The sequence below is a fragment of the Cuculus canorus genome, chromosome 3 (genome assembly GCF_017976375.1).
Source record: "Cuculus canorus isolate bCucCan1 chromosome 3, bCucCan1.pri, whole genome shotgun sequence".
Lineage (NCBI taxonomy): Eukaryota > Metazoa > Chordata > Aves > Cuculiformes > Cuculidae > Cuculus > Cuculus canorus.
This window is the reverse complement of record NC_071403.1, coordinates 76,177,318-76,204,290: the sequence shown is the minus strand read 5'-3', so window position 1 is coordinate 76,204,290 and position 26,973 is coordinate 76,177,318. Positions and strand designations below refer to the sequence as shown.

The window sequence follows — 26,973 nt, the reverse complement described above, 5'->3', positions numbered from 1 at the left end:
ATCTGTAATCAAGTGTAAAAGAAGTGGAAGTAGGAGCAGTTGCAGCACAAAGTACTTCCAGTTGTACTTGTTGCAGATCTGCTATCAACATGTTGGGGTTACAAAGGATAAGAGCAGAGACATTCACACACCAGACCTGGATTTACAATGATTCAGTCATTGCAGGGAAAAAAAATAATCAATGGGAACATGCCTACCTGCAACTCCTGACCAATGCCCTGCAGCCAGGTCCTCAGCGTGACTGCCTTACTACCAACCCTCCGACAGCCAGCTGACACTCACCTGAGAGTGATCCTCACAAGGTCCTTCAAACCCAGTATGACCTAAGGGTGAGGGGTACATGTCCCTGTTTTTTAGCAGAGCCATTATTCCTGTGTAACTCTCATTAGCAGATTTCAGCCGTGGCTGTGACACAAGGGAGAGGACAGACACCCAGAGACAATGTTAGCACCGCGCCCCTTCAAGCCAGTTCTCTTTGACCAGTGGCAGCACTTACCATGTCTCTGATATCAGCACAGTGCACTTGCAGGATGCTTTGCTCCACCACCACCAAAACACACAATGTGACTACAACTGACCTACCTGTGGCAGCACTCTAGTGCCACTTGAAGGCATCATGTCACCCTCTCCTGCCATTGGCCAGAAAACCACGGTGTTTGTCACCATGTCTGAAGCAGCACAAATTTGTCTTCTCTTGAACTCCTGCCCTGGAAGCATTGTAGGCAGGTTCCTTTTGCTGATACCTGATAGCAGCACAGTTGTGGAGTACTTTGGATAGCATTTTCCTCCTAGCATTAGTTCTACCTTCCACCAAAGATACTCCTCAAATGTGAAGTCAAGCCTGGGACTTCGACTGCAGCCATCTGTAGAGGCTAGGACCCCTCCTTCTAGCAGATCACTGGCAGATTCCTGCAAGACAAACATCTTAACATTCTATGCAGCAAGTCAACCACCTCACATGTCAGAGCAGCCCAGCCTTTCCAAAACCATGGGCTGGGAGACACTGTGCACATGTCCACAGGCCACACACAGGCTCCCCTTCTTTTACTGTGTGATCTGGGGTGATCTGTGGGGGGTTCAAAAATTACCAGGCTCCAGCGGTAGGCAATTGCGATTACGCTCCTTTCCCCACACTCCCAGCAGGGGACCACGTGTCAGGAGGCTGCACCCACCCAAGTTTGTAAGCACACCTGTCAGCATCATACGGACGGGGACTTGGCTTCTTCAACCATGCAATGGGCTTGGACAATTGCATTGGCCATTGCGTTGAAGAGATGTGCACCTGATAAAAGGGAGAGAAAGTCAATCCGTATCTGCCTAGTGGCTCAAGGTCAGGGGTGGAACCAGCCTCCAAATAAGTGTGAAGAATCAGTGGGGCAGGTACCCTGGTCCTTTCTTCTATGGGATCACTGACCTGAGGGGCTTTGCAAATCATCTCTGGGGCAGGCATTTGCATCTATGTGCACACAGAAAAGTTCCTGAGAAACCTCTTATCCTTGGTATTCTTGCCTGGGTCCATCTACCCAGCACTTCATTTCCTGGGGGAGGAAAAAAGAGTCAATATAACATGTTACTTTAAAGAACGGGAAGCAGATACCATCAGAAGGCAATTGTCTGAGCTGAGTAACAGCTGAACAGGAGAAGCTGTTTTACTCATTGAGTGGCATTTTGGGCACAATGGTTTACATTTTAGATAATTCAGTGTATCAACTATGACAAAAGTAATTCAATGATACCATTTTCAGCCTTTGAGCAGAATGGATCTTAATTGTCAAAGAGACATTTTCCTTCATATCTCTGGATCTATACTTCATGATTTTTGTACTTCGAGCCTCAGAAAATTGCAGCTCTCTCCTGATTAAGTGCTTAATTGTGGACAGTGCTTTTCAAAGTATTTTCAGCAGTTAGCTTAAGTTCCACTTCAGACACACACTGTTATCGACTTCTTTATCAACTTGCACAATTTCCCTGCATCAAATGCTTTCTGGAGTATACTTTGTGGGCCTTGATCACATCCCTGTTTCGCAGCGACTCAAGTGGAAAGCCACAGGCCTGAAGAGATGGACAGCACTCGCTAGTCTGGGCTCTGGCAAGATATTTTCCTACTTTCCTTCAAGGCTTTTTCTCATCTGAAAGTGGCAGAGTGGCACTTCACCCCAGGAAACATGGGCAGAATTGGCAGGCATCTGTCTGCAATGCTGCCTGCCTGGTACCCACCATGGGATTGCACCGTGCACTGACCCCTTCCTGTACACAAATTGGCAGCAGCTGAATCCCAACTATTTAGCTGGATTTGCCAGGGAACCAAAGGAATTTAACTATGATTTTAAATCAGGAAATATAAGCTAACATGGGATATGCTGGACAGCAGCTAAAGTGCTGAAAGCATTCCCCTATCTTTAAGACCTTGCTCTAAATGAGGAAGTATAAGAGCTAAACCCCTTTTTTTTCCTCAGTTCGGAAGGACGTGACCAGTTAATACTGACAGTTCCTCGTGGTGTGGGAGTTTTTGCAGGCACCCTGCGAGCCAAGTCGCCAGCTACCTGCTCCAAAGTTCTACATGGGCTCAGAGTGCCCTTTGGACAAGGATAGGGATAGCCCCTTCACCTGAGATCCCCTCCCAACATAAGTGATCTCCTTTTTGCAGGGATTTCTACTTCAGACTAATGGAAAAGAATAAGGAAGACGGCATTCACCTCAATACAAAACGGTGCTGCTCCCAGGGTTGTTTGCCCCCTGTAATATGTAACAGTCCTGCAGTCCTACCTTCAGTGTGACAATCCTGCAGCAGCCCAGGATGATCAAGCATGCAGGAGAGTGGCCCAAACAGCAAAGTCTGGTTAGCACCAGCCTTTCAGGATGATGTCCTAGACACCAGCTGGACCATGGTGGGTCATCACTGGCTTGCATTGACATTGTTCCTATGGTTTGATGCTGTGGATGTCCTCCTCCCACAGCAAAGTCACAGCCACTTACCAAACAGCACCCACTACACATCAGGCTGCATATTGTTGGACTCGATGACCCAGTGGATCCCTTCCAACCTAATGATTCTGTGATCAACAAGCACTAACACCGGATCTCTTTGACAGGACCTAATCACTGCGGTCAACAAGTACTCACAACGTTATCTTTGCTTCTTAAAAGACTGTGGGAACGTGCTGATAAAGGGTTCAAATTTCTAACTTCACAGCTCTAGGAAATTAAACATGATCTTTGAATTCTTCTCAAGAAACCTTGCATTTCTTCTCCACATATCACTATCACATTTTAAAACTTTGATTGTGTACTGTACCTCTGTGAATATCAAGTGTAGGTTAATAGAATCATAGAATCATTTGGGTCAGAAGGGACCTTAAAGATCATCTAGTTCCAACTCCCCTGCTATGGGCAGGGGCACCTTCCACTAGACCAGCTCTGGGGTGAAGACTGAGGAATGGTGGAGTGAAACTCAGAAGATTTCCCGGCTTGTAATTGTCACAGCTATGTAGTACAAATCCCATTGGCTGAAACAGGCCAGACCTTAAAATCAAAGAATATATCAGCACATTTTAAAAACACTTACATTTGGGCAAGTGTATTACATATCACCCCAGATCCTTATCTCTGGACACAGGAGTAATCATCTTACAACTGAGAGGAGTGCAAACAGCTCCTTATTTCCCACCCAGTAATTCACAGGAGGCAGGACCTCTTTGGCAAAAGATCCACCATGAAAGCCAGTACTTGCAACTATTTCAAACAGTATGAAGTCTGTCAGCTTTTTGCTTTCAAGTAGGGTCAAAATTTCAAAGCTGTCAATGCATGGGAGTGCTCAGGAACACACAACAGGGTCAAGCCTTGCATGATCAGACCTAAACCCTCGTTAAGCTCAGGCCTGTGCCTCCAGTTTGCACACGCAACAGCTATAATTGCCAAGGCAGACCAAATGCTTACCCATGCAAGTGGCCAGCAAGGAACAGTGACAGACTTTATGCTTGTTTAGATAGACTTTGGCTCAGGAATTAAAATGCTATTGGTATGTAGAAATAAAGCAGCTACTCAGAGCCCAGAGTGAGATGCTGGATCACTGCAGCACAGGACTCTCACTGTAGTGATGGGCAGGTCTACCTGAACTCCACCTTGGACAAGGACAGGCTGCTTCTTACATCATGGCTTCCTCCAATGGCTTCCTCCCAAGTAACAAGTGATAGGACAAGAGGAAATTGCCTAAAGTTGCACCAGGGGAAGTGTAGCTTGGATATTAGGAAAAATTTCTTTACTGGAAGAGTGGTGAAGCATTGGCACAAGCTGCCCAGGGAAGTGGTGGAGTCTCCTTCCCTGGAAGAGTTCAAAAAACCATGTAGATATGGTACTGGGGACATGTTTTAGTAGGCATAGTGGTGTTGGGCTGATGGTTGGACTGGATGATCTTAGAGGTCTTTTACCATCTTAATGATTCTACGACCATTGTATGAGCAATACCAAACAGACAGGCACACAACGGCTGGGAATGATTCCAGCCTTTCCACGCAATTAATTGCCTTCTCTCCATTTTATTTGAATTTGCAAGAAGCTCTTTAGAGTTTTAATGACGTCCCTGCACTGTGGTTTTGAATTTAGTGGGTCAAGAAGCAGCCCTAGTTAAGATAAAGCCTCACTCTGGGCACCCTCGAGTGTCTCAAGGGGCTCAGTTCAACTGCATAGTTCTGAAAAGTTTTCCATCCATTAGATGTTAGGAATGGAGTTAACCAGACCTCAGGAACATGGTCAGACATGAAGTCTTGAAAAGCCTCATCATTTCATGAACACTTCATTACATTCAAGCCAATTATCTCCTACTAGGAAAAGGTGTGCGTCTCTTGTCATGGTTCCTGAATTAGAATCACCCAGAACTCCCTAAAAAGTTTCCAGTTGTGGGAAAACTTCTGAGCTTTAAGACTACAGAAGCAGTGGATGACATTGCAAGTGATGCCATCAGCCAACATGCAGACAATAGAGCTGCTAATGGTTAATATAATATTTTCATTTCATCGTATCAGAGAAAAGATAATTACTTTCAGGGTTTAAGAACTGAACGTGTTGATCCAAATGTAATCTCTGTATTTTAGCATTTGATTACTACATTAGAAATAGAAATGTCAATGGGCTGAAGTAACCCAAGTTATGCAAAGGAAAAAAAAAAGATACGTTACTTAAATTACAATACAGAGGGGAGAGCGAAAGACAACAAAAGGCTTGTAACTTTTGTTAATTAAAAAATGTTACTCTGAACAGTATTTCAGGAGCCAAGAGCTTTGCTTTTTTCCAAATGATCCTTTTGGTACACCCACAACAAGCAAAGGCCAGGAGGATGCAACCAGAAGGGAGAACTGCAGAGCACTTCCATTTCTTGATCACCCAAATCAGAGATATGAAGACCTGAATGGCTCATCTTCCACAATGAGGAAGATCCATGTTTTATAGCCATTTAGTGACAACGTAGCTGTAGGCACCTACTCAGTTGTCATAAGTTAATATAGGAATCCCAAAATACACTCTAGGATCAAGGTCTGATCAATGCTTCAATCAACACTCCCTGTGTGTTCAAAGATTGAAGATGCTTTGTTGCTTTTTGTGCTTCCATTCCTTATCCTTTTTTTTTTTTTCCCTACAATTCCATTGGCATCTTGCTCTGGCATCTTCTTCTGTCTTTAAAAGCCCGGATGGGCTTGTATTGTCCCTCTTATCCTAAACCCACTCTAAGGAATGTGGCATGCAAAGAATTTTCTTTACACTCCACCTGATTCAATGTGAACACAGCACAGTCTAACCAGACGCCCCAACAGAGTAGAGCTCTTCTATTAGCTGGATTAGAAATGAAGCATTGTCCTCCAGGAGGAGATCTCTATTCTAAACTTCTCGCTAAAAGCATCTAACACAAACTGGAAGACAAGACTGTGCGTAATAGTTAATAACAACAGTATGCTGCCAAGAATTGATTCAAATTGTTATGATTTGCTGTTGAACCAGCTATTGCCTTGATTTCTTGGCAAAGTTCAAGTTTACAGCAGGCTGATTAGTCCCGCTAACATTCCTGAAGCACCTACCGTTGTATGAAATTTTATTAAATTGCTGGTATCGACTGCTGTTCAAAGTTTCTGTGCCTTATTGCAACTGATGACAGCAAAATAAGGAAATAAAGAAAGGGGAAGGGAAGGGAATTCTGTTTGTTAGGGTTTATTCTTTTCCTTTTTCAATAAAATGTCAACTCTATTATATAGATGTCAACTCCATTACTGTAATGCTCCTCCTGTAACCTCAACATGTAACTATCTGCTAATAAAACAACTTTCTCAAAGGGAGTGCTGAGGGCAAGCATACCCACTGTAGGTTTCAATCTGGTTAAGAAAATGTCTGTTTATCCCTGTAGACACAAATACCATTTTCATTATTCTGCTTTCTTGGTTGTCTTTGTCACTCCTTATCCAGGGGAGCCTGCACTGGTCACAAACCTATTCTTGTTATAGAAGAAGCAAGAAAATATGAAGATTAATGCCCAGCAGGCCAACAGGCACATAAAAAAGCTGCACTAGACAGCAACAAAGATGGGAGAAATAGAGAAACAGCTGACCTGGTGTCTTGCTCCAGGTAGGAGACCCTCAATGGGCTGCCAAACCCTCTGAGGGCTTTTTGGAGGTGAAACGTCTCAAAAAAATCTGCCAAACATATCCTATGCTGCATCAAAAGAAGTGCAACCAGCAGGTGGAGAGAGGCAACTCTGCCCCTCTACTCTGCTTTCCTCTCAAGACCTCATCTGGAGTCCTGTGTTCATTTCTGGAGTCCTCAGCACAGGAAGGACAGGGATCTGTTAGAGCGAGTCCAGAGGAGGCTATGAAGATGATCCCATGGCTGGAGCACCTCCCATACAATGACAGGCTGAGGAGTTGAGGTTGTTCAGCCCGGAGAAGAGAAAGTTCCGAGGAGACCTTATAGCAACCTTCCAGTATTTAAAGGAAACTCCAGGAAAGCTGAGGAGAGTCCCTTTATGAGGGAGTGCAGAGACAGGATGAGGTGTAATAGGTTTAAGTTTAAAGAGGGGAAATTTGGGTTAGATATTAGGAGAAATGTTTTCCTGTGAGGGTGGTGAGGCACTGGCACAGGTTGCCCAGAGAAATTTTGGATGCTCCATCCCTGGAGTTGTTCAAGGCCAGGTTGGATGAGGCTTTGAGTAACCTGATGCAGTGGAAGGTATCTCCACCCATGGCAGGGAGGTTGGAACCGGATGGGTTTTAAGGTCCCTTCCAACCCAAACCATTCTATGATTCTAAGAAAGCCTGGGTGACCCTGCAGGCAGGATGCACAGTAACTGTCAGCCCATAAGCACTTTCAGCAATGCCACAAAACCCTTCAAGAGTCTTAGAGATGTGTGTGTTCATGAGGTCAGGATACATCTCGGGAGAAAAGACGTGCACATGAAGCCAGGGGCTGTTTGTAAGCACCATTCCCTCACTGTTCCTGTTTTAAAAATTCTATTTTTAAATAAACAAAACCGTGGATAGGGAAGACCCTCACTCTTTCCCAGGCAATAGCCTGCGGGACAAGAAATTGCCTCCTGTGACCTCAGGTTGTTGGCTGTGCACATCAATATGGAGACAAAGATGAGTACATATTTAAAAAAAGAATAAAGAAATCCATTCCAGAACAGGAGTTGTTTAGATAATTGATTTCCCTTGGACTTACAAGCACTAAATAACACTCACTGAGCTACATCTCCGAGATAACCTTTTCCTTCAAATCTCTCTTCCAAAGGATTGGCCTTTGACAGAGGCATCTTTCAAAGTGCAAATCTAGCAAGCTTTAAGCCAGCTCATAGGTAAGACCTTTCTGAAAGAACACGATGATGATTCCTCAAGCAATTATTTTTCCTTAGTATCCTTTGCATAGAGAGAGCTAATTAACTGCCTGCCAGGTTCTGCAGATTCACAGTGAAAAATGAAGTAGTACAAATGTCATAATTAATTAGCAGTTTAATGCTTGAATGAACATAGCAAAGGTGCTATAAATATTCAAGCAAAAGGACCTCCACACCAGTGTGCACTTGCTGTGCAATCCTGCCCCAGAGAGGATAGTAGAGATTTCGTGTGCTAGGGACCACACAACGAGGCCCCATATCACCATCTCCTAGCAGTAAGCTCAGCTGGAATCATAGAACAATGAGGAATAATCTGTCCTCTCCCACCTTTGTGCTGTTTCCATCTTCCCCCTGAGAAGCTGTGCACAGAAAGTTCATGCCAAGCAGTGATCACCACTGATTCCCTACACTATCACAGGGTCTGCCCTGGTTGGGACCAGGACTCGGGCGGGTTTGCACAGCTCAAAACGCTGCTGCTTCCCAGAGAGGTAAGGTCTGTCCCACTTTTCCTCCTCCTGCTATCCTGCCAACCGTATCCTGGTCTGCACCAAAAGAGGTGTAACCAGCAGGATGAAGGAGGGGATTCTGTCCCTCTACTCCACTCTCGTGAGACCTCACCTGAAGTTCTGCATTCAGATCTGGAGTCCTCAGCACAGGAGAGACAGGGATCTGTTAAAGCAAGTCCAGAGGAGGCCACAAAGAACATCTGAGAGCTATAGCACCTCCCATGCAAGGACAGGCTGAGAGAGTTGGGCTTGTTCATCCTGCAAGCACCAGGGAGCATTCTCACCTATACCTGGAGTCCAGCACAGGACGATTATGCATGGGATGCCTCAGTCTGCAGTGGACTCTGGATCAGCCCTCATAAGCCTACAAGGCACAATGGAGCACCCCAGGCAGTTTCCACCGTGAGTGGTCCAAGGGCGCTGGAGCAGAGCAGGCTCCTGCAGAGGGGGATAAAAAAAAAATCAAGAGAGGGGATCTTAGAGGTGTCCATGGTTTCTTTCACATGTAGTGCCCAGGCACCCACAGCTCCCCTCTCTTTCCCATCCACCTGTGGGAGATCTTCAGGAGTACAGAGCAAACAAATAAACGAAGTCACTCTCCCAGGCACCCATCTCCAAAGCATCCCAGGCAGCAGTACGATCAGCTCTGCTTTGCTGATCATGGAAGATAATGCTGAATTTTAAGTCTTTTTCTTTTTTTTCTTTTTAAATGCCACTATCTCTTTGCAGACTGCAACTCCATGGTGACAAGCACCATCGGGAAACCTGTGACACTCACGGGTCAGAGCCTGCACAGCACGTGCAGCAGCAAGGGAAGAAAACAATGAACTAGAGCAGTAACCCAGGGTATGAAAAAAAGAGTAGCCTTGAGGATGAGAAAACACACAGCAAAGAAGAGAAGGTCCTTAACTTAAGTTTCCTCTTTTTTTAACCTAATGAAATCTTTTATTAACACAATCTGGAAGAGGCCAGCACCTCTTAAACATCTGCTTAGATGCTTTGTTCAAGTACCAAACTTCTCTTTCCTTCACCACCGCTGTTTTAACATGTCTGGCCTGTCAATGGCATATTTCAGCACTTCAAAAATATGAAGTTTTTACGCTTTTTTTTTCCCCCATAATGTGCTGCCTCCTGCAGGTGAGAGAGCAGTGAAATAATGGCTCAGTTGTGTTCATCAGTCATCATGTTACCACACTCTGTGGGGTAACTGCCTGTGGACTCCAACTCCTCAGGATGCAGCAGCCCACTCCAGAAACTGGGAAGGCATCAGCAGGGCAGTCACCACCCTGGAGCCTTCCAAACCCCAAAGGTAACTTCCATGAGAAACAGCTTTGGATCTAGGCAAAGGCGGCTATAGTAATGAGGATTTCTATGGAGGGAATTTGGGAGATATCTTTCCAGAGTGCCTTTTACCACCACTTGCTCATTAGAGAGCAGAGGTAGTCCCTCTCCAGGTTCACATCACTAGTTGCGAGGAGGTTTGGATTGGATATTAGGAGAAATTTCTTTACTGAAATAATGGTGAAGCACTGGAACAGGCTTCCCAGGGAAGGGGTAAAGTCTCCACCCCCACCTGGCACTTTGCAACATGGTTTAGTGGGCATGGTGGTGTCGGGCTGATGGTCGGACTCGATTGTCTTGGAGGTCTTTTCCAATCTTAATGATACCATGACTCTATAAAACCAGTTCAGCCAACTCCTCCTGACTCAGTCTTGACCTGTGCTGTTATTTCCAGCTTCAGTTGTTTGCTGCACCACTCTGCTCTCTCGGATTCAGATCACTTCCAATGAGGCTGTCCCACAAAATTTCATATGCATTGAGAGCCATAAGACTCTAAACTCCAGACTCACTAGGTGTCTAGATTGGATTTAAAGAGTGTACAGATGCTCTGGGTGCGTTGGAGTTGCCCAGCAATACAACCTGAAATGACCCATTGATTTTTCACCGAGGTTTATGGTCCTTCATAAAGCCTGAAAAAACCCTACTTGTATCACAAACCATCTAATAGCCAGGACAACTCCAAGCAGGCACAGGATACCCTAACGGGAAACCTCCCTCTGCACAAAAGGGCAGAGAAATGAGGCAGCCAGGACACAGAGACTCCCTTTCCCACCCAAAGATCCCTTTGCATTCCAGCACCCCTCCCAAACCAGCACAGCTCTGCTCAGCCCATGTGACAGCATTTGGACCCAAGCTCAGTTCAGTTAATTAATTTCAAGCATTGCCTCTTGATTCCTGATAGCCAACACTAAGCCATCTTACATGCATTGTCTTCCCTCGGTGTAATTAAATGAAAAGAAAAAGCTCAGACATTATTTCTTCTTTAGAAAATTCCCTATGGTGGCTCCACTATCCCCTTCTGATTTCTTACGAATTTGTTCTTTTATTCTGCATATTCCAGTCCTGTAATTACAGGGAGAATAACCACTGGTAACTGCTCAAGGCCAGCAACCCCAGGCAATTACAGACAGAAACTGGGGGCAGACGAGTTGAAGGAGTTGACTGAGGTGTCAGGACACCACCTGTAAAATCAGATACTCTTTTGCAAGATCCTGACTGGAGGTGATCAAGCAGCAGAGCTGGCTGTCACATCACTGCTCCTGCAGGTCTCTCCTCTCCATCCGTGTGGCCCCACCTTGAGCACTGGGTGCAGTTTTGGGCACCACAGGATAAAAAGGATATAAAGTTACTGGAGAGTGTCCAGAGAAGGCCACAAAATTGGTGAAGGGTTTAGAGGGGAAGCTGTGTGAGAAGCGGTTAGAGCCGCTTGGTCTGTTGAGCCTGGAGGAGGCTGAGGGGAGACCTCAACAGAGTTTACAGCTTCCTCTGTAAAGGAGAGAAGGAGGAGCATACCCTGAGCTCTCCTCTCTGGTGACCAATGGTAGGATCCAAGAGAATGGCAGGAAGGTAGGAGAGGAGAGGTTTTGGTAGGATATTAGGAAAAAAGTTTTCACCCAGAGGGTGGTGGAGCACTGGAACATCTCCCCAGCGAAGCAGTTATGGTGCCAAGCCTCACAATATTCCAGAAGAATTTGGACAACACCCTCAGACACATGGTGTGAATGTTGGGGTTGTTCTATGCAGGGACAGGAGTTGGACTCGATGATCCTTACAGGTCCATTCCAACTCAGGACATTCTTTGATTATTCTATGATGATTCCAGCAATAGAGCTCTGCCATGACTGGTCTCTGTCTCCTTCTGCACCATGGGACAAGGAAGAAAGCCCCAAAGCTGCCATGGAGCGTACTCTACTCCAAGGTAAACACTCACTGGGGGAAGGAAAAGAGAGGACTGTATTTCTGTCTTTTTACTCACTACTTTAGGTAGTCAGTGGCAACTCTATTATAATCCCCATCTCCCAAAAGAGCCAAATAGCTGTTGTCACTGGGGAGGCAGCCTCACCTCACATACCCATGCTGCCCCATAGAAATGGCTGTGTCCTCCTTTCCCAGGAGGGATGAGCAGAACCTGCTCCTGAGCTCCCTTTCACTTTGTCAGACCAGACAAGGTGAACACTCCCTTCACAGGGAATTGGCAAGGGGATAAAGATCCTTCAAAACCAGCTTTACAGCTGAGTGCTTCTTAACACCAACACCCCCACCTGCACCACTGCTAAATGAAGCCTCATTCTCCACACAGTCTCCATGGCAGGGGGGTCAAACTAGATGATCTTTTAAGGCCCCTTCCAAGCCAAACCATTCTATGATTTCCCCATGCCCCAGCCTGTGCCAATTCTTGCACCCACACTGCTCATCAGACACACTCCTACACCACGGGGCTTGCACAGAAACTCTGCCTCCAAAACTCTTCCACCCAGTCTCAGCCTCTTCCATTAAGATTTGTTTTCTCACCCCTCTGATTGCCATCTAGCTCTGCCCAGCTTCCCAGAGCCAGGGCACTGAGTAGCATAGAATCTTAGAATAGTTTGGGTCGGAAGGGACCTTAAGGATGATCTAGTTCCAATCCACCTACCATGGGCAGGGACACCTCCAACAGGATCAGGCTGCCTGAGGCCCCATCCAACCTGGCCTTGGACATCTCCAGGGATGGGGCAGCCACAACTTCCCTGGGCAACTTGAACCAGTGCCTCACCACTCTCATCGTGAAGAAATTCCTCTTTATGTCTAGTCTAAATCTGCCCCTCTCCAGTTTATACCCGTTGCCCCTAGCCCTATCACTACAAGCCTTTGTAAAACGATCCTCCCCAGCTTTTTATAGGCCCCCTTCAGGTATGGGAAGGTCGCTATAAGATCTCCTTGGAGCCTTCTCTTCTCCAGCCTGAACAACCCCAACTCTCTCAGCCTGAGTAACTATGGTTACTTCTAATTGTACAGGGAATATTATGCTGACTTCAAAGGTAATGAAGAGGATCCTTCAGGAAGGCTCTCTGCTCCACAATTTCCTCACACTGTACCTAAACCTAACCCAAAGAACCACCCTGATCACGTACTGGCATAAGGATGCCAAGAAAAAAAAAAAACAGGAAATGTCATCAAATGAGTACAGATTTTTTTTCATCTTTGTTTTTCTTTCCAAAGAAAACACACGTGTTGCAAAATGCCTATCTGTGGTTTTGCATAGAGCCACTCTTGATCTGAAGTCAGCTTCAGAGGTTTAAACTCGATATTGGGAAGAAATTTATGCGGAGGGTGCTGAAACACTGGCACAGGTTCCCCATCCCTGGAAACATTCAAGGTTAGGTTGGATGGGCCTCTGAGGAACCTAATGTAGTTGAAGATGTCCCTGCTCACTGCAGGGGCATTGGACTAGACGACCTTCATGGTCCCTTTCAATCCAAACCGTATTATGATTCTTAACCTACCATTCAGGCTGGGTACAGGCAGTCTTTGATTCTCTAATCCTCCCTGATAATATAAAACATTTTGTATAGTTTGCTAAACAAACTGTTTGCAACACAGACTCCTGAACATGCACAGAGACCACTGTCTGAGGGTCTTCCTGCGCTCCAGAAGAGTTTGGCCTCCTGAAGGTGAAGCAACACACAGAAACTCTCCTGCAGGTAAGAATCCAGCAGCTACACCAAGCACCAGTACAAACTGGGGTTGCGGGCAGAGCTGCACAAACAAGCAATGAATTCTGACCTGATAAAGAGCTCAGCTCTCCAACTTGGCCACAGGAGGGGATGGACACAGGGAGGCAAAAAAAATAACGTTAAATTAGTAAAATATTTATATTATAAGGGGGCTTACAGGAAACATTGAGCCTGCTTTGACAGAGGGAAGAAGCTACGTGGATTTGGGTAGCCTCCACATGAGCAGAAAGGTCTCTCCTGGTTGACAGAGCAGGACAGGAGAGGCATCGTTAAAATTCTCCCCAACACCACAATAGTATATTAGAGCCACTGCATCCTGTGTGTGCATCTAATCAAGCTGCCAATGAGTATGAAGATGTTTGATAATCCCTCTGCCAGCACTAAGCACAGCCCAGCCAGGTACCACGCGTGGACAGACCAACAGGCACGTCCTGTGTGAAAGGGCTCCTCTTCCAAAGCCAGAAGCAATTATGAGCGATGTGCATCAGGAAGACATTTTAAACTGCGGCAGAAAATAACCTAAGCAGTAACTCAGGAGCCCAGATTCTGCTAGCGCTCCCTCACAGAGAAATCATGGAGCCCCACATACTGCAGTGATGGGGAAAGCCCACCTCATTATTCAACTGTACTAATTAAAAAGGAAGGGAAAACAATACAGAATGAATAAAAGAACACTATATCAATAAAGAGAGGAAGGGGAAGCTGGCCAGGAGGCTGCTGTACAGCACAAAGGAGCCAACAGTGGCACAAGCCCACTGCTAGCCCCCAGTAGTACAGAGTTCAGTGAACCCTGCAGAGAAAGCTCGGATGCCAAATAAATATTTGCGTTCTATTATTTGAGGAAAAGCTCAATGAGGTGCCACTATCACACAGCATTGAAGAATTTTCTATTGCATCAATAACTAGGAAAATGTTAAAAGCAACTCTTCGGTAGTTTGTTTAACCAGGAGAACCAAAGCTCTCTACACCTGCCTCACAGGAGGCAGCTCCGTCACATCACTGCACATCACTGCATTTTTCTTGCCAGAAACTTTTCCCAACAAGGTCTGAGGATATGAGATATTTACCTGGGATCTCTATAGCTAGGAACATCCCTAGGAGGAAAACTGGCTTATGCTCCCCAAAGCTGCAGAAGCTGCTACCCCAGCCCTGCTTCAGGCAAAACAGAAGAGGGTTGCAACTCCCAGGAAGTACCTTGCCTGCCCATGGATCTTAATAAACCTGTGTTTCTTCATGTGGGAATCAATCAAGGCTGCTAATAACAGCCAACATCTGTGCAAGCAGCAAGCTGCAGTGCCTCATCCCCGTGGGCTGCCTGGTCCATTGCAGGGCACAAACAACTGGCAAAGGAATGCAAGAACTGGGAGCCAGCAGCAGAGCTAGTGCCCATTAATGTGCCAAACATATTGGGGTGAGCAATCTTGTCATTATTTCAATGAGAGGAAAGCATGCTTAGTGGAGGTGACTGCTGATATGATCTAACCCAGGCCCAAGGGATTCACTGAATACAGAATCAGTCCTGAATGAAATCGATGTAATCCTTGTTAACAGGATCAGCAACTGATCTCAGGCGGTAACTGCACCTATTGCCAACCCCCGGAGTGCTTCTGGAGGGGTCTTGTCCTGCTCAGCATTTTTTCCCACTGGTTTGGAAGAAAATCTGAAAGGATCGCTAGTATTTTCAGCCACCCTTCAAATTAACAGCATGGTAAACAGCTACAGGAATTATTTACTTCCAAAAGGTGACCAGAGCCACGAAGCACTCAGCTGTCGTTGCACACTGTAAATTTAACCCAAGTATTCACATGCCTGGGCACAAAGGGCACAGGAGGGATGAACGCTTGTGGGCTCTCTTGAGGGCACAGCCAGCACCCACTCAGGTGATGGGACAGGCACTGCCCTAAGCCATCAGTGAGGGTCGGGCAGGCACAGACAGCCGGATAAATATGCCCTTGCTCTGCAAGGCTGTGGCTCCTGGGGGCAGCAAGTGATGGGATGGATAGCTGGGGTTTTGGGAGGTGATTTCAGCCCAACACACAGCATCTGTGAAGCACTGCAGACATCCTGCCTGCTGCAGGTGCTGGGAAAAGGGTGAGAAAGGTCCCTCAAGTAAAAAGCCCCAAGGAAAAAAAATCATCTAGCTGCTTTCAGGGAAAGATTTGAGAAGTTCAATATGTTCGATGTTTTTTTTACCCCAGAAGTAGCATGAGGAAAACCTACAGTCATAAGGAAAAATACTGTAAATGGTAACTGTGCGACGGTAATCGTCATCCTGCAAAAAGAGACAGGATGAAAGGAACCCTAGGAGGGGATAGATGTCAGGTGCAGCGAGAATAATACCCCCTCCTTCCCTATAAACCTGGCATTGGCTTTACTATAAGCAAACCCCCGAAATCTGTGACAACATCTCCTGCAGTGGCCATATCCCCTGCGGTGGCACTGCCAGGCGTTCCTGCTGGCGAGCACTGGTCCCCTTAGCAAACATCCCAGCCATTAATTTCTGCCCACAATTACTTTTTAAGTGCTTGATTTCCCATGGAAAGGGAGACACACACCCATCCAGGCGCAGGCAGCGAGAACAACATCTGCAGCAGGAGCAGAGATCTCTTTATGCCACATAAATATCTTTCTTTCCCTGTGAACAGGCCATTTAGTGACACTTAAAACTACTAAATCTGGGGTTTATGTGGAAATGATTTTAGAGAGCACTGGAAACCCCAGGTTCCTTTTTCAATCTAACAACGTCTTTAGAAAGCAATTCTTTAAGCCTCCGTTTCCAAGACCCTTTTAATCTCTGCAAATTATTGGTAAGAGCTGAATCAAGGCAAACTGCCATCAACTGTGATCACAGCACTGTAACTGGGCAATGAGCAATGATCGCTGATTATTTAGAAGAAACTATTGCTTTTAGGCAAGCTGCCACAGAAATAAATTAGCATTTATACTGGATTATTGAAAAATGCCAAAAAAAAAGAATCAGCCTCTATCTATATGTCAATTGTGTCTTGCCAAGGTCAATATCTTTACTGTAACAGGCACAATCTCAAATAGCAAGAACAACTTACGTGTGGAAATGAGCACCGTGCGGCCAAAATATGTCATTATTATCAGAAAGACAAACTGATCTCTGAAATAACATCTGCAGTCCCACAGCTTTAAATAAAGGTGACCTTCTGGGGAAGGTGTGTGATCAGGAAGCTAGGAAAATAATTCAAAGAAATTAAAACCTAGTAGTTTGACTTCTTGGTAGGTTCTTTCCTATTCCTCAGCTTTATTGCTCCTGCTATGTCATTTTTTGAAAAATCTCCTTTTGAAACTACTTTTCTTGAAATCTATAGCTTGATCTTCCCAGGTTACAGAAGGACATGGTCCATTTTTGCGTGGCACTTTTAGGTAATGACTGATTCAGATAGAAAAAATATACATTCTGTAAATGAGGATGATTTTAAGGGATTTGGTTGTGAAACATTTGCCATATCAACAGGATTTTTCAGCACATTCTAACAAAATAAAATGTCTTCGCTATGTCAGAAAATCTGGTTACTGAAGTTGGACTGGAACAAAGAGGCGTGTTGGCTTTCTCCTGGAGTAAAACAGCAAAGGGAAAAATCACCTCAATGCTTCATTTCAATGGAGACCAAATATTTGATACCAGCCGTGCCAAAAGGCTCTGTTTCAGGAAAGTTACAATGTCCTGGTTAAGAAGGAATGAAAGCCTTCGTTAAAATATTATGCTTTCTAGTAAAAAAAAAATAGAAATTAATCATGTTAGTTGTGTGAGGAAAATTCTGGGATGTTTTCAGTGCAAAACAAACATGAGGAATTTTGTAAGCTTTTCTTTCAGCTCACCCCAGGCTGTGCTTCACTTTTGGCTTTGTAAGGGGTTGCAGGGAGAAGCAGCTTCTGTCCCCAGGGAATCGGGCGAGGGGTGCCCCGGGGCTTCACTGGAGGAGCCATCGGGCAGGAGACTGAGTCAATCCCTTCTGTGTCCCCATGGACCTACCATAAACCTTAAGAGCCCATCGCAGACCCATCACTGGTGAAACACCCCACATCACTCCTCATCCCAGGAGTTTGGCTGTGGCTGTTGTGTTCAGGGTGATTTTCCCACTGGCTCACTGTTCCTGGGCTGCTCTCCTGATGGGCATACTCATTGTATTCCACCCCTTGTGCATGAGGTCCCCAGTTAAATACTGCAGTGCATAAGTGGAGACTGCAGGTGCTGGAACCCTGCCCAGCACTCGAGTCCTTACAGGTCACCTTGTTTGTGACAGATCCTGCAGACCCAGATCACACCTGCCAGGCTCACGTGCATGGGGCCAGTCCTACTCATCCCTTCACTTTATTCTGTCCAGTTTGTTACCAGAGCGTCCCAGAGGCTTCAATGAGATCCTAAACCTCCTCCCTGCCACAGCGGCTTACAGGGAATTGTTCCCGGGACACCAGGAGCTGCCTCTCCTCTCCTCAGAGAGGAGCAGGAACACCGCTCCACTGCTCTCTGCCTCTCCTACCCAGTCTCCATCCATCCACCTCCTGGGGCGTCTGACCTGTATGGAGATGGGGCTGCTGTGCAGCCTGCGGTTTGCCAAGCCGACGGGCTATTTCACCACGGGGATGAATTAGGGTCCCCCTCCCTCTTCCCGCCTGGATTTGGGGTGCTTAGGCCTGATCCCCATCTGCTGGGGTGACACCACCTCTCTCGACAACAAACAGGCACCTCTAAGTCTGAGAACATCATCTCCAAAACAAACAGAAAACTCTTCTCAGGATTTAAAAAAATACCCCAAGCCCAAGTATAAACATCAGCCTTTTGAGGAAGACTCTGGAAAAGTAAGAGCTGAGCTCAGACTACGATAGCGGCACGGAGTGCAGCGCGGCTGTGCTGGGGGTGACCGGAGATGCCCGGGCCGGTGTGGCTCTGCTGCAGGGCCTGTCCCACAGGGCGAGTGGGCAGAGCTGTGCCCTCTCCCCAGGTTTCACTGAGGGGTCCCCTCCAGGCACAGGGGCAGAGTACGGCAAGAGGGGTGGCAGTGGGCCCCCCGCGCTGCTCCCACTGGCAGGCGGTGACGGAGAGGGGTATAAATGGGTTTGTGAAGTGGGGAGAGGGGAAACAGGTGCAGGAAAAAATAATGCAGGTGCCAGGAACTGTGCCTGAACTGTGGGAAAATTGCAACAGAATAAAAGTGTTGCTGGAAAAATTGCAGGGAGTGGGAGTTTTGGAGAGACGAACAGCAGGAGCTGTAGCGCATGCAGAGGTCTGAATGTGTTTAACTACTGCCCTGCATCGGGGGTCTTCAGAGTTTCAGGGGGAAGCACAGACTTTTAAGAAGCAGAACCATCCTCACTGATTTCTTACGCTTTATATTTCTTTAATAATCATCCCGGTGCTGGAGGTGTTTGCCCAGCAGTTCTCACCAAAGGGATCGAGGAAGGGATGAGGTTTGGAGAGAGGAAGGGATGGGAAGGGCCCGGTCCCAAGGTGTGGGACATCTCTGTCTCCCCAAACTGGGGTTCAGCCCCTCCTGGAGCAGGGCATGGGCAGGGCAGGCAGCGCCGGAGGGAGCCCTCGCTGGGTGCGAGCAGCTCGGAGGCACCGGGCGGCCGTTTCCGAGGGCGCCTTTACGGCGTTTGTGCGGGATCAGCTCGCTGCTGCGGGGCTCGCCCCGGTTCGCTCACAAATAGCCGTGTAGACGACACGTACCCACGCAGGGATGCGCGGAGCTCTGGCCGGCACCGCACAGCGAGCAGGGACCGCCAGCTGCATCCCGCCCGGGGCAGGGAAGCGCCCGCCCCGTCCCTGCACGGCCCCGACCCAGCCCGCGGGGCAGGGGGTAGTTTGGCCCATGGGTGTGACTGCAACGGGAGGTGAAAGCCCCCTCCTGGGTCTCCCCTGCCCGCCAGGAGCGAGAGGGAACGGGCAGGAGGAGCCTCGGGCGCTGCCCCCCGACGGGCGCCGGCTCCCGCCGCAGGAGCCCCCAGACCCACGGGAAGCACCTCCCGCCTCTTCCCCATCCCGCAGCCGAGGGCAGGGGCAGCCCCGACGGAGCATTTCGTTGTGGCAAACCCAACGAACAAACGAACAACGACCGAAACCCCCACCCCAAACCAAACCGGGAACGAAGCACCGTCCCTGCAAAGGCACCCGGCGCTGCTTCGGGTCCCAACGAGCGCGGGGACGGGGAGCGGCGGCCCCGAGGCTCCATCCCGCCGCCCCGAGGGGCCGGGGACAGCTCGGTGCCCTGCTCCGGCTCGGAGCCACCCATCCCACGGGAACCGGGACGGGAGAGGGCTTTCGCCTGGGAGCGGAGGCCCTGAAGGGCCGGGGCCGGCCCCGCTGCCTTTCCCTGGCTCGGAGCGGGGAGAAACAAACCGGGAAAGGGATTTGTCCTGCCGTCGTGTCCGCGCCGCCGGGAGGGGGTCCCGTTACCCCGGCGGGGGTTTATTTTGGAGGAGACACACACACACATATACATACAAATACACGCGCAGATGCAACGGAGGTGCGGGACACACGCGCACACACGGAGGTGCGGGATGCACACACACACAGGGACACACACACATGGACGTGCGGGATGTTCACATGCGCGCATACGGAGGTGCGGGACGCGCATACGGAGGTGCGGGACACGCACATGGAGGTGCGGGACATTCACACGTACACACACGGGGATGCGAGACACACATGGAGGTGCGGGGACACTCTCTCTCTCACACACACACGCGCACACACGGAGGTGCTTCGGGGAGCGGGCAGGTACTTACGGGCGGGGACGGCGGGGCTGTGCCCGGGCCGGGGCGGCTCGGCTCGGGCTCTGCCCCGGGGCGGCCGGGCTTAAGAGCCGCCCGGCGGGCGCAGGACAATGGCCGGGAGGAGGGGGCCGGGGAGGGCGGCGGGAGGCGGGGAGGGGACGGGGGGCCGCCCGCCGCCGCCGCTCTCCCCCGCCGGGCCCGCTCGGCTCCGCCCCCCCGTGTCTGGCGTAAACCCGGCGCCGGGCTAAAAGAAACGGCGAGCTACCGGCGCCCGGGGCTGGTGGCTCGCCGGTGCCGGCGGCAGCGCCCGGCGCGGCGCGGCCCGTCCCGTCCCATCCCGCCCCGCCGCGCCATGTCGCTGAGCCCCAAGCACACGACGCCCTTCTCGGTCACCGACATTCTCAGCCCGATGGAGGAGAGCTACAAGAAGTTCGGCGGCATGGACGGGGCGGGCGGGCTGGGAGCGCCCCTCGGGCCCTACCGGCAGCCGCCGGTGCCCGCCGGTGCCGCCGTGCCGCAACACGTCGTGGCGGGACCCACCGGGGCCGCCGCCTACCACATGCCCCACGGCGTCTCGCAGTTCCCGCACGGAGCCGTCGGGGGCTACTGCAACGGCGGGCTGGGCAACATGGGCGAGCTGCCCGCCTACCCCGAAGGGATGCGGAGCGGCGCGGCGGCGGGAGGAGGCTGGTACGGGGCCGGCGGCGACCCCCGCTACTCCAGCAGTAAGTGCGGGCGCGGGGGGCGGCGGGGCGGGGGGAGCCGCGGCCCCGACGGGGCGTCCGCGGGCGCTGAGCCGCCTGTCCCGCTCAGTCTCCAGGTTCATGGGCCCGTCGGCGGGGATGAACGTGGCCGGGATGGGCGGCCTGAGCGGCATCGCCGAGGGGGCCAAGGCCATCGTGCCACTCCACGCGGCCCCGCGGAGGAAGAGGAGAGTGCTCTTCTCCCAGGCGCAGGTCTACGAGCTGGAGCGGCGCTTCAAGCAGCAGAAATACCTGTCGGCGCCGGAGCGGGAGCACTTGGCCAGCCTGATCCACCTCACCCCCACCCAAGTGAAGATCTGGTTCCAGAACCACCGCTACAAGATGAAGCGCCAGGCCAAGGACAAGGCGGCCTCCCAGCAGCTGCACTCCGACGGCGGGGGCGGCCTCTGCCAGCAGCACTCCCCGCGCCGCGTCGCCGTGCCCGTGCTGGTCAAGGACGGCAAACCCTGCCCGCCGCCGGGCAGCGGCACCCCGGCCCCCGGGCAGCCCGCCCCGCCGCCCCCAGCCGCCTCCGCCGGGGCGCTGCCCGCGGCCGCCCCCGCCGCCCACCCGCACCCCGGCTCGCTGGGGCAGGCGGCCGACCTGGAGGAGCTCTCGCCCAGCCCGCCGGCGCTGCACGGCCAGGTGCCCTCCTTGGCCCCCATGGACTCGGCCGGCGTCGACTATAACGGCGGTATGGTCAGCCCCAACCTGCTCTACGGCAGGACGTGGTAATCCCAGGACGTGGTAATCCGTGTGTGTGTGTGTGTTTCCGCCCCGCCCCGGCGTCGCCCCCGCCTTCTGGACCCGGACCCGACGGCCGCTCCAGCGCGGAGCCCCGACGGCCGCCCGCGGGCCCCCGCCTCGCCCGTTCCGCTGCCCATCCGCGCCCTCCGGCTTCGCTTCCTGTATTTTTTTAGACTCTGCGGACTTTGGGAGCTTGAACCCGAAGGCAGAGCCGCGGTGGGGTGGAGTGTGTGCACACGCGTGGGCTGCGGGTATGGGTCGGCGCCGCTGCTCGGCGTGTGTCTGTGCGTGTCCGTGGCTCCGCCGCGGCGGCGGCGATGGGGAGCCGAGGGGCGGCCGGTGGCGCTCGGGGCTCCGCTCTCGCTCTCACCGGCCACCGGCATCCAAACCCGCGCCGGTGCGCGTCTACCTTACAGACCCATCGAACGCGAACAATAAATCTTCTGAAGTGCAACTTATCTCGGCAGAATTAATTTTATAAGGGTGCCCCTGAAGTGCAATTTCATTATTGTTTGATTGGAGGTAAATTGAATTGTAACTCAAGGTCGAGGAAGCATCCTTTTGGAAGGATGGGGAGCGGCTGGAGTGAGGGAATAAAACAATTCCAAGCCTGGCAGCGGCGGAGGGTGTGTTGGCAGAAGAGGTCTGGAACGCCGGTGTTCAGATTTAAGGGGGGAAAACGTTTTTATCGTTGTTATTATTAATTATCGCTTTAGTGAATGAATGCACGCGGGTGGCCGCCGTGCGCATCCCGTGCAATCGCCGAAAAGATCCCGGCTCTTCCCTAAACTTCCGAGAAGCTGCAGAGATGACGGAGATCTCAGCAATTCCCGGGGCTGGACACAGCTTCCCCGCCGGGAGAAGGAGAGGGGATCGGGCCCCGCCGGGCTGCGGGAGGAAGGATGGAGAGCTGTGGGACGGATCGGGACGGTGGGGTTTGTCCCCTCGACTCTTCCCCGAGGAAATCCAGCACACCGCTTCTTGGGAGTTTCCGGCAATTTTGTCTTTCTGTTAATTTTTATTTTAATTTTTATTTTTTGTTTTACAATAAAAGGAAACGTCGTTCTCCGTCGTTGGCTGCTTCGTTCTCGATATGCGTATGGATGCGGTTTGAACTCCTAAAATCCTTTTTTTCCTTCTCCCTCCCAGCCGCTAAGAGGATTTCGCTCCACGTCCCCCTCGGCTCTGCCACTCTTGGGGGGATTCGCCAAACTCCAGCCCCTTCGGGTCTCCCCAGCCTCGGGGACCGGAGCCGCTCCCGGCTGCGCCGTGAAGGAGCGATTCTGGGTGGAAAAAAAAAGGATTTCGGCTGCTGCGAGGCCAGGGACCGGCCCTCGGACCCCTTCCCAAGGGCTAGCTCAGGGAAAGGAGGGGGAATCCCTTTGCTCTCAGGAAAAGGGGAGTTTGCGGAGCCGAAGCTCCCGGGTGGGACCGGGGGATCCCTCCCTTGCCTTCCCGGCGGCCGCCGCACCGGCACCTCGAGGGACGGAGCGATGCGCAGGGACCCACACGGCTCTCCCCTTCTCCACAGTTGCGTTTGCACAGAGCGTTTCTCCCTGCTGGATCCCACGGAGGACAGCTTGCAGGATGTGGCTTAGAGCACCCAGGATAGTACTTGGGAAAGGGACGGGTCTGAGGCCGGTGGGGTGAGTGAGCCCCCCCGCTCCAATCCTGATAAAGCAAAGGGGGAGGCATCAGGCTCAGCTCTGGCTTAGAAAACACGGATGCATAGAAACAGAGCAGGATTGCCACGAGCATCCTGTCCCCCAGGGCTGGTCCTGCACAAGCCAGTGGCTCTGGGCGCTGCAGAGTAACTGGGGTGCAGCGGGACCACATGCCTGGGCAGGGAGATACACGGGCAACAGAAGCAAAGAGTCAGCGCAGTGGCGATGCTCCTCAGTCAGGCCCTGCATCCCATGCTTATATGATGGTGCAGAGGAACTGAAGCCCCTGGCTAAGTGCATTGCTCCAAGCACTGTTCTGAGGGTCCAGCCGGGCATCGTATTTCCCAGGGTCCAGGGCAGGCTCTGCCTGGGAGCACCAGCCAGCTTTGAGACTTGTGGCTGTCAGCCAAGGAGGTAGGAGCCGGGAAAGATGGAACCTGCAGGGATTACAACTTCCCAAAGCAGGTCCCCAGAATGTTTATCCAGCCCCATTTTTGTGTGTCCTGCTGTCAAACATGGGGGGCAAGGGATGAAAGCCCGCTTAGACCCCAGGTTCATCCTTGGGAGCAGGATGCACCTTTCGTGGTGCGAGCATGAGCCATCCAGCTCCTTCCTCCAGCCTTGTACTCAACAACCACATTTGCATGAAAATTCACATTCGCTGCTGGTTTTGTTCTGCTCAAAAAAACGAAATTACTTTTTTAAGACACAAATATTTCCCCGGCAGAGAGAGAAGCCCATTGGTGGTGGCTGATGGTGTTTCGAAGCTCCAAGCGGGATGGCAACTCTTTGCATTACAATGAAGGATTCTGCTCCACCCTCAATCACTTGAAAATAATGAATCCAATTTCATGATTTCTTCCTCCCAAGGTTACACTGGTCTAGTCTTTTTCCTCATTGCTAGTGATTAAGATCTGGGCCCTCCAAGGAAGGGGCTGAAAAACTACTTGCAGGAGGGCCCTTCCTTGCAACCTTGTCTAGGAGCAACAGCAAAGCTGAGGAGTTCGATGTACAGGATGTGTTTAATGATGAAGTCCAAGCGTGGCACAGGTGAAAGATGTTATATTAGCATTAATGCCGCTCATTTAACTGGACAATCTTTTTTTTTTGATTAAACATAAACCCAAAGATTTTTAACTCTAGGGTAGAGGCTGTGTGGAATCATCTTCTCATAAATTAATATGAATGTGTGCATACAAGTGTAGACAAAAGATACAAACACGTTCTGGAGGGGGGTGGAAGGAAACCACTCAATAATGCTCAGAATTTCAAAAGCCACTTTATAAAGCAAATAAAAATATTTATTGATTTGGTACAGTCACATGAAAAATTCCTAGAAAGAGTGCTAAAAATGAACAGAAACTCTGCATCTCGCAGCTATTTTAAATTATATATCAAAACAGACAAATACACCTTTCGTGCTTGTTTATGTTACAATAACAAAGTCAAAACCAGGCACAAGTTGTAAAAGTCAAAATGTTTTACTTCAAAGTCCAAAAAAATCTTCCCCCTCAGTCAGAAATTCAAGGAAGCAGCATCTGACAAGGACGTGTCTGTGAACGCCGTGCTCCGCAGACTGCCTGCTGTGTCTTCCTCAAGAGTTAATAAAATCCAATTCCTATGCATTCTTTAAAACTTTGTGTCTGTTTTCAGGCTCTTATGTGTGAAGCAAAGGATGTTTGGAGTTCGGATTGACAGGCAGAGCTAAGCACAGCTTGTATATGTAATAAAGACAAAACAGCACTCCTACATCATCAAATGTCTCACAGGCAAATTAGAAAGTCTAGTTTACTTGTTTTTTGCAATACGCTATTTCCAAGCGACATAGCTCCCCGTTCCCCCCAAAATAATCAGTTTCGTAAGAAATGTGCACATTTAAAACAAGTATCATAGTTTAAAAACTACAGGTATGTATGTGTTTTAAAGAGTTCATTCCCCCCCCCAATTAATAAATGAACAAAACCAAAAAAACCCAGACATTTTCTACACTTAAAAAACCAACAAACTCAAGCTAATTCCAGCTGTATCTTCCTGAGGGAGGTGGTAGCGGGTAGGGCCTCCCAGGGCCATATCCCTGCAAACAAACAAAGCAAGCATTTATTTTTTGGATTAACAACATAGTAAACAAGTTAGCTGAGCTTCAGGCGCCATACAAAAATGAAACAATGCATCCTTTGCAGAGAAGGTACCACAGGCAGAGCTGGACATCCCTAACAGTGATTACGGATGCTCTCCTAAAAACGCAAGCTTGAACTTCCACCAACAGAGAACAGTTCTGTACAGCACCAGCCTCAGCTTCTAGTTGTACCGCAGGAGAGACAACGCTTCTAAATCAGAAATAAACTCGCCAAAAGACAGCACTGAGGACAAGTTGTTGCTTCCAAGCTGTAACACCTTGCTTATTCCTTGCTTTCAGCAATGCTGGAAGCAAAAAAGGTACAAAATGTTAAAGCCACAACCACACCCACCCACCTGAAGGGCAGATTTGAAATGCAAATGTTTAATTCCTACAGAAAATTGGACTTTGTGGTATGTACGCTTATGCTTTACACAGAGTAATGCTCTGAATGTTATTCTTGTGGACCTAACTGAAGCATCAATCTGCCTGCGTGCTGTTAGTGGGATCACTCAGGTTTATTTTTTTAGAGGACAAAAATAATCTCTCTCAACTACCAGCTTTCTCTTCTAGTTGTAAGCCATCTTGTGCTACAGCAACACAGATATTTTTAAAGACAATAATTTTAAGGAAAAAAAAAATGTATTTTTTACAGCAGCAGTATTTTTCAGCACTCATTAATTTAAATCATAGATGAAAGATGCCTAAAATCACATCTTAAAAATTGCTGAAAATCAGATATAATTTTATATTTAAATTTCGATGAGGCATTCTGGCCATCAGTATGCAGTGAAAAATCCATCAGAAAATTTCATTAAAAGTCCCCTTAAAACATCTAATATTATTTCAAAACATGATACACTGCAGTGACCAGAAAGTTAATTAAATGGGATGCACTAACAAGAGCTATAGGGCTGGCTTTGTTTGTTTCCTACTTAGAGTTTCTTTGGTGTATAGGGGAAGCTGGGCTTCCTTTCATTTCTTGAAAAGAGAAATCCATCCTTACCCTGTCTTAAAGGGGGCTGAGAGATCCCAGGGAAACTGAAGAGAGTGTGAGCGAACCTGTGACAGGGGAAGTTCGCTTCAGCCCGGCAAGCAAAAACGACTCGCTGAACAGAAACCGATTTGTTACACCCTGGGTTTAAAGGGCTCTGAAAGAGTGGGGCTGTTTCTACTGTCAGAAGGTTTTATGTTTGTCTTTAGGTTTGCTTGTAATCAATTACAAAAGGAAACAAGTTGACTATATCCCTTGAAAAACTCTTCCAGCTACATATATAGCAGCAATCTCTGTACAGAACTGAAATTTAGAGGTCTTGTAAGAGATATTTATCTGGACGATCAGTTGTGCATTATTAGACTAAAATAAATATTTCAAACACCTGCACAACACCATCCAGTTTATTCTTCAGTTTTCTGAAACAGCTGAGGCACGCTGACAAACACCCTCTACCCCAGAGCAACCCATATCCATGGCAGTTGCATTAATTTTGTAAGCACTCTGTAGCAGCGTGTTTATT

At 49.3% G+C, this 26,973-nt stretch overlaps 2 protein-coding genes across 2 annotated transcripts in view; one reads left to right on the top strand and one right to left on the bottom strand.

Annotated features, from left to right (window-relative positions):
* Positions 1–20,535: 20,535 nt before the first annotated feature.
* NKX2-4 (NK2 homeobox 4) lies at positions 20,536–21,664 on the top strand. The gene is made up of 2 exons (XM_054063227.1): positions 20,536–20,911; positions 21,000–21,664. Exons 1-2 carry the CDS (start codon positions 20,539–20,541, stop codon positions 21,662–21,664), a joined length of 1,038 nt encoding a protein of 345 aa, XP_053919202.1. The 5' UTR covers positions 20,536–20,538.
* A 2,955-nt stretch (positions 21,665–24,619) lies between these two features.
* The window catches only part of XRN2 (5'-3' exoribonuclease 2), a 53,856-nt gene continuing 51,502 nt past the window's right edge, over positions 24,620–26,973 (bottom strand). The window contains exon 30 of the mRNA XM_054062259.1: positions 24,620–25,414. Coding sequence (XP_053918234.1) covers positions 25,352–25,414 — 63 coding nt within the window. The 3' untranslated portion in view covers positions 24,620–25,351. The remainder of the gene's footprint in view (positions 25,415–26,973) is intronic.